The sequence below is a fragment of the Pararge aegeria genome, chromosome 19 (assembly GCF_905163445.1).
Source record: "Pararge aegeria chromosome 19, ilParAegt1.1, whole genome shotgun sequence".
NCBI lineage: Eukaryota > Metazoa > Arthropoda > Insecta > Lepidoptera > Nymphalidae > Pararge > Pararge aegeria.
In genome coordinates, this window is record NC_053198.1 from 2,360,357 (window position 1) to 2,371,042 (window position 10,686).

The 10,686-nt window shown below is 37.5% G+C and overlaps 1 protein-coding gene across 1 annotated transcript in view; it reads left to right on the forward strand.

Annotated features, from left to right (window-relative positions):
* LOC120632328 (translation initiation factor IF-2, mitochondrial) overlaps window positions 1–9,183 on the forward strand; it is a 33,173-nt gene extending 23,990 nt beyond the window's left edge. Inside the window, exons 12-15 of the mRNA XM_039902173.1 lie at window positions 5,109–5,230; window positions 6,290–6,473; window positions 7,566–7,706; window positions 8,965–9,183. Of these exons, the coding sequence (XP_039758107.1) occupies window positions 5,109–5,230; window positions 6,290–6,473; window positions 7,566–7,706; window positions 8,965–9,137 (620 nt within the window). The 3' untranslated portion in view covers window positions 9,138–9,183. The remainder of the gene's footprint in view (window positions 1–5,108; window positions 5,231–6,289; window positions 6,474–7,565; window positions 7,707–8,964) is intronic.
* Window positions 9,184–10,686: the final 1,503 nt, after the last annotated feature.

Consider the following 10,686-nt stretch of genomic DNA (forward strand, 5'->3'; position numbering starts at 1 on the left):
AAGTTGAAAAAAACCGGTGATCTGTGGGGTATGTCGGTGATGGTCATTTCTAACATTATTGACGTTATTGCCCCTTATCTAGCTGTAATTTTTAATGAATGTGTTGATATGGGTATTTTTCCGAACCTAATGAAATGTAGTAAATTAATACCCCTTTTTAAATCCGGTCAGAAAAATGACCTTAACAATTACAGGCCTATTTCAATCTTGCCAACTCTTAGTAAGGTCTTTGAAAAAATTATACTTTATCAACTTTTAAATCATTTTAATGTAAATAACTTACTTCATCCGGAGCAGTACGGCTTCACTAAAGGTCGTAGTACAACGGATGCAGGCGCAAGACTCATAAAGCATATTTACGATGCCTGGGAACGTTCGCAGAATGCCATTGGTGTTTTCTGTGATCTGTCCAAAGCATTCGATTGCGTTGAACACAAAACGTTGTTATTAAAACTAAGCCACTATGGCATCAAAAACGTTGCACTCAATTTAATTGCCTCTTATCTAAGTGATAGAGTTCAAAGGGTATGCGTAAAAGACATAAAGTCTAAGGGATCATCTGCCTTAATGGGTGTCCCACAAGGCTCAATTTTGGGTCCCTTATTGTTTCTGGTGTATATAAATGATCTGCCACACCATGTCAGGGGCACTTGTGAGATTGTACTGTTCGCAGATGATACATCTCTCATTTTTAAGACTGATAGAAACAAAGATAATTTTGACGATGTAAACCGTGCTTTGTCACATGTGTCAGACTGGTTTACTGTTAATAACTTACTTTTAAATGCAAAAAAAACTAAGTGTTTGGAATTTGTTTTGCCTAACGTAAAAAAAAATGATAAAAACATCATAATAAATGGAGAAACACTTGAAATAGAAAACTCCACTGTTTTTCTAGGAGTGACCTTAGATTGTAAGCTACAGTGGGGTACCCATATAGAAAGCCTAGCGAGTAAACTCAGCTCAGCTGCATATGCAATCAGGAAAATTAGACAGCTTACCGATGTTGAAACAGCTAGGCTTGTTTATTTCGCATACTTTCACAGTATTATGTCCTATGGGATCTTGCTGTGGGGAAAAGCTGCAGATATTGAAAGTATATTTATACTACAGAAAAGAGCCGTACGATCAATATATAAACTTGGATCACGCGAATCGCTTCGTGAAAAATTTAAACAAATAGGTATTCTTACAGTAGCTTCGCAATACATTTATAGTAATATAGTCTTTGTGAGGCAAAATATTACTCTTTATAAATCAAAAGCTGAAATTAACAATCGACTTACCAGAAACGGTCATAAATTGGTGATATCTGCATATCGTCTGCGAAAGGTGCAGAACTCCTTTCTTGGGTTGAGTATACGCTTTTACAACATGATTCCTAAGGAAATTCTTGACCTACCAATGCATACATTTAAAAAATGTGTAAAAACGCATCTAGTACAGCGAGGTTACTATACATTTGATGAATTCCTCAATGACAAGGTAGAATGGAAGCAGCCAGCCTCGCTCTCATCTCCCGCAAGATAGCAAAATGATTGTAAATGTTGATGTTGGAAAAGAGCAACTACTGAGTTTCTTGCCGGCTCTTCTCGGTAGAATCTGCTTTCCGAACCGGTGGTAGAGTCACACAAACATGCATACTTGACGTTTCAAAAGTGCTTATAAAGTAGGCCTACTTGAAATAAATGAATTTGAATTTGAATTTGAATTTGAATTTATTATTACACATATCTGTAGTACATTCAAATTATGTTACCACTAGAGATGGGCTTAAACGTTAAAAATTAATAATACTGCTAAATGCTAATAATAATTAACACTTAAATTTAGCAGTTATTTTTAGCAACTGTAAAATTTATCACAGACAGATTGTTACATAATTAATTCTCATTTCCTTTAAACATTTATTGTAGTAGTAATGAAGATCGGTCTTTATTTAACACTAATTAAATATAACATTTTCAATTTCAACAGTTAGCAGTTAGTTAAATCAACTCAACTAAATAACAATCTGTCTGACTGAACAGTGAACAGAAAATTAACAGTTTGCACTTTACAGTTGCTAAGTCGAAAACAATTCAATAGAGAGAGACGGAACGAAAGTCATTGTCATCGCGTCCTTCCCTTTTCTTTGTTTCGCCGTCCTGCGCTGGGGCCTGCAGTAGTGGGATAAAGGAAGACAAATATATGTACGTCCGTGTCACCGCACAGAATCCATGTACACTGCTCCGCTGCCATTATTTTTATCTGTGTTCGTAAGAGTTGTTACTTGTCACTAATAGATTTAACAACTATCTCAGAATTTGTTTAACAGGTGTTGCAAAAAATTAGCAGCGTTAATTTAGCAGCTTATTAATTTTAGACCCATCTCTAGTTACCGCCTTTTACACTGTTAAATAGTTATTGATATATGTACGTTTAATTATATATTTTTTTTCGATTGATTTTTGTTAAACTAAGTATTTAAATTAAAATATTAAATTTGTGGTCAGTGGATGGCTACGTATTTCCGTGGTGTTACCTGGTACAAGGTGCCAACTGAAAATCAGTGCTGTATGAACATGAATATTTTTCAGTGTCTGGGCGTTTATCTGTATATTATAAGTAATTATGTGTATTATATTCATAAAAAAATATTCATCAGCTATCTCAGTACCCATAACACAAGCTACGCTTACTTTGGGGCTAGGTGGCGATGTGTGTATTGTCGTAGTATATTTATTTTATTTATAATTTGTGATTTTCCTCTGGTCTGGTCTTGTGGGAGGCTTCGGCCGTGGCTAGTTACCACCCTACCGATGATTTAGTGTTCCGGTGCGATCTCGCGACGAAACTGATTAGGGGTATGACTACCATGCTCCGTAATAGGTTAGCCCGCCACCGTCTTGGACTGCATCATCAAGTCAAGCGCTCGTCTGTAAACATAAAATAAAAAAAAAACGTGTCCACCTTCTAACGCACGGGTATATGGAATAGGAGAAGTTTGCCCCCGTTTATTATTTAATATACATATATTATTTGGGTATTATTTCCACTTGTGCGACAATGCTCTTAGAGTTGATGAAGCTGTGGGAGAAGATACATTTTCATTCTTTCCCCGGGGATATAACTGTCTCCTGCCCACGCTAGCCGTGCTGTCACTTATGAAACGTTCATACATTTGACATTTTAACACTAATGTTAGTGATGGTGATAACTGCATTCGTTAACTTAAAACTAAGGCTAGGAGGACTCCAAACGCGCCCTGGTCTAAGAAGAGCCCACAATAAACTTAGTCTTTTTTTTTGTTATCACCATCTCACAGTTAATGTTCAGCTATTAAGTTGGAGCAATTCATATCCACTTCACTTCCTGGGGGTTTTGGTGAAGGAAAACATCGTGGGGAAACCTGCATGTCTAAGAGTTATACATAATGTTCCCAAAGTGTGTGGAGTCCACCAATCCGAACTGGTCAATCACGCTATGACCAATGTCATAGACTGATGATACATTATTAGCCTATAGCCTTCCTCGACAAATGGGCTATACAACACTGAAAGAGGTTTTTCAAATCGCACCAGTAGTTCCCGAGATCATTGCGTTCCAGTAAACAAACAAACTACTCAGCTTTATTAGTATCAGATATATGATTCATATATTATGAAAACCTTATTTTTGTTTATGTTCTAAGCGAGATTGGTGTTTAATTTTTATAAAAAAACAAACTGAAAAATCTAGCGATACGCCATGACAGAAACGCCGAATTCGCAATGACAAATAAAAAACTTTGAGGCATGCAGGTTTTCCCACGATGTTTTCCTTCATCGTTGATGCAAGTGATATTTTTATTACTTAAAATGCACATAACTCAGAAAAGTTAAAGGTGTATGCTGGGATTCGAACTCGGTCCCGCGAAAGTGAAGTCGAGCTCCGACCCAATTCGCTATCACCGCATTGCACCACTTGGCAGAAGTGTCGGCAAATAAGTATATAGTGGACCCCCGGTAGTCCGACAAACATTTTGCAGGGCAGTGTCGAACTATCGAATTCGTCGGATTATAGAGTACTGCCTAAGACCCCCTATATACCGGATTTTTTTACAAAAGAGTACCTTGTAATCCGACAAATTACAGATCCAATGATAAGATTCTTTATACATACATATTATATATACATATGTACATATATGTACTCTGAAATACTAATTATACTTCATTATGTATGTCAAATAATAATCAAAAACTATGAATCAATTATGTAGTTTAAGAAGCATGCAAAATATTCATCAATTTTTATTTGTTTAACAGTTTAACGGATTACAGGGGGCGCCGGATTAGACAGGGGCCGGACTACCGGGGGTCCACTGCTTTGCAATTAGGGTTCATGATTTCTCGAGCTTTTCAATTTCTCGAGTATTCTCGGGTTGTCGAGAAATTTACATTCACGTACGTTTTCTCATATTATTTGGTTCCAATAACGTCAATAAATTCAGTGGTTTTTCTCTCAAATAAAAGTATCAAATTAATCATAAAACTTTTATTGATTATATTCAAAAATATTAATCTTAATAAGCTAATAAACTTTTTAAAAAAAAATACAGAAATAATATTATTTAAACTTATAATTATAATGACAGCACCATTTTTGGCTGGTTATTTAGAACTTATGAACAAAATTAGCTTCTATTAAACTAAACAGAAAATCAACATGAAATAAAACGTTAATATCTTAACTTATAATTAAATTACAATCACAGCACCATTTTTGGCTGGTTATTTAGAACTTAAAAACAAAAATAGCTTCTATTAAACTAAACAGAAAATCAACATGAAATAAAACGTTAATATCTTAACTTATAATTAAATTACAATCACAGCACCATTTTTGGCTGGTTATTTAGAACTTATAAACAAAAATAGCTTCTATTAAACTAAACAAAAAATCAACATGAAAGAAAACGTTAATATCTATAACGAAACATGATTTCTCGAGTTCTCGACTTTTCTCGAGCTTCATTTCCCGGGAACAAAGCCCAACGATTTCCCGGTAATTCTCGGCTCGAGAATTCCCGAGAATGAACCCTAATTGCAATTCGAAATAATAATTTTAATTTATTTTCTGTGCAGGTGACGTAGATGGTTCCGTGGAAGCGATCCTGGATATCCTGGAAACGTATGATGAAAACGACCAGGTCAGGTTGGAACTGGTCAGTTTTGGTGTCGGACCGATCGCTCCCAGTGATATAGAGGTACATAACACTCATTTCACTCATTTGACGGCCGACTGGCGCAGTGGGTCCAAGTTTCTGAGTCCAAGGCCGTGGGTTCGATTCCCAAAACTGGAAAATGTTTGTGTGATGAGCATAAGTGTTTTTTAGTGTCTGGGTGTTTATATGTATTTTCTAAGTATTTATATATATATAATTAATAAAAATATTCATCAGTCATCTTAGTACCCATAACACAAGCTACGCTTACTTTGGGGCTAGATGGCGATGTGTGTATTGTCGTAGCATATTTATTTATTTATTTCAATTTGACAATCCCATCATATATTAGGAAAATTTAGCTTAATTTGCACATTTACACCAAAAGAGGGACAAAAAACAGGGACCCGCCGTGCCGTGGTGGTTTTTAGTTTTGGTATACCTCCTTTAGAGGGGAGATCACAAAACCTTCGTACTGCCCAAGGGTCGGAGGTACCAATAAAGTTTTTCCACCACGCCAAAAAAAATGAAAGGGGTATGACTCTCTAACAGGTTAGCCCGCTATGGTCTTGGACTGCATCATTACTTACCTTACTTACCACCAGGTGTGATTGCAGTCGCGAGCTTTCCTGTAGTGGAATAAAAAAATACGTGTGTGTACTTATGTACACGCGTTAGAAGTTATACTTCTTTGGCGAAACAAGATAAAAACCTTTTCAAAAAATTTATCTTTCGCCTTATTTTACGTTTGTAGAAAAAACGACACTAACAATAGAAAAAAGGTATTGTTTGAATTATTGAAAGTTAACTGTCAAACCTTTTTTAGAAAAAACTAAAATGTTGAATACAGCTAACTTCATGGTGTCGGTTTTTTGTGACGGTGTGCGCGCGCATCGTAAAAATTTACTCACACTATTTTTCCCTAACGCGCCGAAAGAAGTATAACTTCAGAAAATTTAAACATGATTAAATTTTATACGAAGTATAAAATTGTATACGTTGTTCTGTTATACTTTTCTTTTTGTTCTATGTAATTTTTGTGGTGTGCAATAAAAGTGTATTCATTCATTCATTCATTAAAGTATTCGTTTACAATCACAGATAGCGCAAGCATTCAACGCAATAGTATATGCCTTCAACGTGGACTGCCCGCCCGCGTTGGCCGTAGAGGCGAAGAACGCCAACGTTGCGATCAAGCGGCACAATGTCATATACAAATTGGTGGACGACATCAAACAGGAGATTAGCGCTAAAATACCCACCCGACAGGAGGAAGAAATAGTCGGTGAGTACTATTTTTTTTTTTGACGTGACAACGTCTTATAATTCGATGGAGCCGGCTGCACGCACGAAAAAACATGACAACATGCGGCGTTACCTCGCTCTGAGGCGTTCCATTGAAGACTTGAAGTGCAAGCGAGAGCGCGGAACGAGCGGCAAAGAGGCACAGTCGGCCTCCGCTTTCGACATCTGTCTCTCTCCTACTTGAGTGAGCGATGCGTCCGCTTGGACAGCTTCTATACAATAATACATTTACATGTTTTCGGCAAGGATGAAGTGCAGTGAAAAGTGAATGTGGTGTCAATTGTTTATAGCAACGATAATATCTATCAAACAAATAAAATTAAAATTTTCTTTTGAGAAATGCAACCATTCCATCAGTATTCTCTTATGACGTTGTCACGTTTAACTATCGTCAGTAAACCGAATTTACAGACAATTGATTTTTTTTATAAATAAATTGTAACAAACATTTTACACTAACGTCAGCCATCCTCTTAGAAACTGCGTTTATGGTGAGGATGGCCAGTTCGCAATAGTATAAATATACAACGTGTAACGGAATAACGAAATACTGTTGATGGGGCCGCAAGTTTATTACATAAGGATATTTATTTTTTCCATGTTTTCATTGTCATTTTAAGTGTTTACTTGTGTCAACTCTATCTATATATATAAAAGAGAAAGTGTGTGGGGTATGTTCCGTATAGGCTCCGAAACGGCTGGACCGATTTCAATGAAACTTTCAGGGAATCTCCGGATTGACCTGGCGAGTAATCCTGTAAAGTTTGGTGACGATCGGAACACTCCTATTTTTGAACTGTCAAACTGTCAAATACAGCTTTTATTTACTATGATGATATTCTATTGTTAGGTGTACATGGGTGTAGATAATGATCTTTACCCGCTCGAGAAGAGAATGAATACGGAGATAAATAAATGATTTAATATATTATGAGACTTAAATTGAAAATACTGGGTACTCTAGTTAAATATAAAATACCGACATGAGCATAACACTTACTCAACACTTTTTTTTTCCGATGTTTTGCTGCAGTATCTAACTGAGCAGACATACAGACATGTATAATTTCAGGCGAAGCGAACGTCCTCCAGCAATTCCAAGTGTCTGAGGGTAAGAAGAAGCTTCCAGTGGCGGGCTGTCGCTGCGTGAAGGGATCTCTAGCGAGAAATGCACTCTATAGGATCATACGCAGACAGGAAGTCATTTACGAAGGTGAGTAAGTTTTATTCGGAATAAATAAGGTATTTTACAGGTCACTTTGTAGAAAGGAGCAAACCATTCATATAAGTGTACTAGCTGTCCCTCGCGATTTTGTCCGCGTATAATAATTCAAAATTTCTTTATTCATGTTGTTGCAAACCTGGGACTCAACACCATCAAAAGTAGGCGAGAAAGAGGCGATCTCATTGAAACTTATAAAATATTAAATAAGTATTACAACATTCCATATTTTGAGGAAATATTTTTAAAAAAGAGTAACCCCAGATTAAGGGGCTATGGTCTCAAACTTGAATATCAGCAGGTATCGTCTAATCCTTCCAAGCACTTTATCAGCAATAGAGTTATACAAATGTGGAATGCCTTGCCTGAAGATGTAGTGACTGCAGAATCACTGAATCTGCAGAATGACTGGATAAACATCAAAAAGACAACGAGCGCAAGAAATGATATAGACGCATCAGCGAAAGCTGCTTGGTCTATTATATAATAAAAATAATAATGTAGGCCTATAACAAGCACTTACGAAGCGTTCATACATATGTGTTTACATAATTGTAAGGGGATGGTGATAACTTTATTCGCCAACTTAAACCTAAAGCAACGAGGTTTCCAAACGCGCCCTGGTTCTAAGAAGAGCCCACAACAAACTTAGTCAGGTAATTTTTTTTATTGTTATCACCATCTCACAGTTTATTTATATGAAGCTATGAAGCTGGAGCAATTCACACCCAAGCTTTTTTATCGTTCAATTAATCCTTAATAATATAATAGGATTTTTCTGTTAGCTTACGTCTTTTATAAACTTTGAACTTATTGAGAGACATCTCAAAGATTTCATTTCGTAATTTGTTAAATAATATACAATTGCCTTTGAATAAATTAGCAATTTTGTGTAAAACTTATGAAGCATGAAGCGTCCATACATATATGTTTACATAACTGTAACGGGATGGTGCTTCGTTCACCAACTTAAACCTAAAGCTACGAGGGTTCCAAACGCACCCAGGTCTAAGAGCCCACAACAAACTTAGCCGGGTAAAACATTGTGGGGAACTCTCAGGCATGCAGGTAACCCTCACGATGTTTTTCTTCACTGTTAAAGCAAGTTAGTAAAGCAGCAAGCAGTTAAAGTGTCTAGAGGTGCTGGGATTCGAACTCGGCGTACCGAAAGTGAAGTCGAAGATCTAACCACTAAGCTATCAACGCTTCCGCTTCTAATAAGTGTTGAAACATTATGGTTGGTCCTTAGGTAAGCTGGCCTCGATGAAACACCTCAAGGATGAAGTGACAACGATAAAACGCGACATGGAGTGCGGTCTCAGATTCGACAACGCAGATATTAACGTCGAGCCCGGAGACACTGTCGTGTGCTACAAGATGGTGGACGTCTCCGACACAACCGCTTGGGATCCGGGATTTTAGTTAGGTTGTGTAGTAAGCTTTAAATTAAATACAAATATGACCACTAGATCATGTTGTTTTCTTAAATATTTATTTTTTTCCACTTCCACACACAAGTTAGCCCTTGACTGCGATCTCACCTGATGGTAAGTGATGATGCAGTCTAAGATGCTAGCGGGCTTACCTTCTTGGGAGTATGCCAGTTATACAATTGATGAATTTTTTTATGATAAGGTTGCTTGGAAGCATCCGGCTCATCATTCGGCTTTCATCTCTCACAAGATAGAAAAATGAATGTTAAAATGTCAATTGTTGATGTTGGAAAAGAGCAACTGCTGAGTTTCTTGCTGGCTTCTCGGTAATCTGCCTTCCGAACCGGTGGTAGAGTCACTACACAGAGACAGACTTGACGTTTCAAAAGTGCTTATATTAGGCCTACTTGAAATAAATGAATTTTGAGTTATATTTGAACCATACCCCTCAGATTCTACGCGAAATCGCTCTACGTCACGTTTTTGTCATAAAAATCGGTTCAGTCGTTCGTGAGCTATGATATCTCAGACAGACACCCAGATTGATATAATACTGATTTGTTTGTATAGAGTTAAAAATACGCCTCGAATCATACTCTCGTTTTGAAAGACATCCTTCATCATCGTCATACTCAGTCAATTGACGTCTACTGCAGGCATAGGTATATTTATATAAAACTTGGACTCGTTTGATGACGTATATCCATCTCGTTGGGGGCCGACCATTCCAGCACCTAGGATGCTCCAACGTCCGAAAAGTATCTACTTGGACCTTGCTCACAAGATTACCGCCATGTGGAGTGTTGAGTCGACCGTTATTGTTCCGATCGTCGTTTCAGTCAATGGTCTTCTCGCGAAAAGCTTCGACCAACGTCTTAAGAAACTTTCGCTTGGTTGTTGGATCAAGGGTCGGATACAGAAGGCAGTAGTCCTTGAAACTGCGCGTATTGTGAGGAGGTTCCTCACTCTGGAGCCCTGACCGTTTGGGTACTCAAAAGCCCCGCAAGCAGAGAAGTGGGTTTTTTTATAAATTTTTGAATTGTGTTCTCAGTCAATTGACTTCCACTGCTGGACATAGGTATTTTATGAGAAGTTGAAGAATCCACGGTCCCAGGCCGTTTGTTTCCAGCGGCTCACAGCGGCTCGTTTGATGACGTCTATCCATCTCGTCGGGGGCCGACCATTCCAGCACCTAGACGTTGGACGCAACTCATGGACGTTCTCCGAGCTATGTCGGTAACTCTGGTTACTCTATGGATTGCCCTTTATCTGATTTCCATCGAATCTACGATCCGGGGCCGCTTGCCGCTTCCAGTGACTCCATTGATGTCAGTCCACCTCGTTGTTTGCCGACCAACAGACAATACAAAAAAAACAAATAAAACTGCATTAACTTTATATAGAGAATCGTCTATTTATTTCATTAACTTCATAGGCTCATAATTCGTCTCACTAGTTTTGAACAAACATCAATAAATTAACATTACAAATTAATTGCTTAGCGCGTCGCAATGGCGACATCTAGTAACTTTTATGGA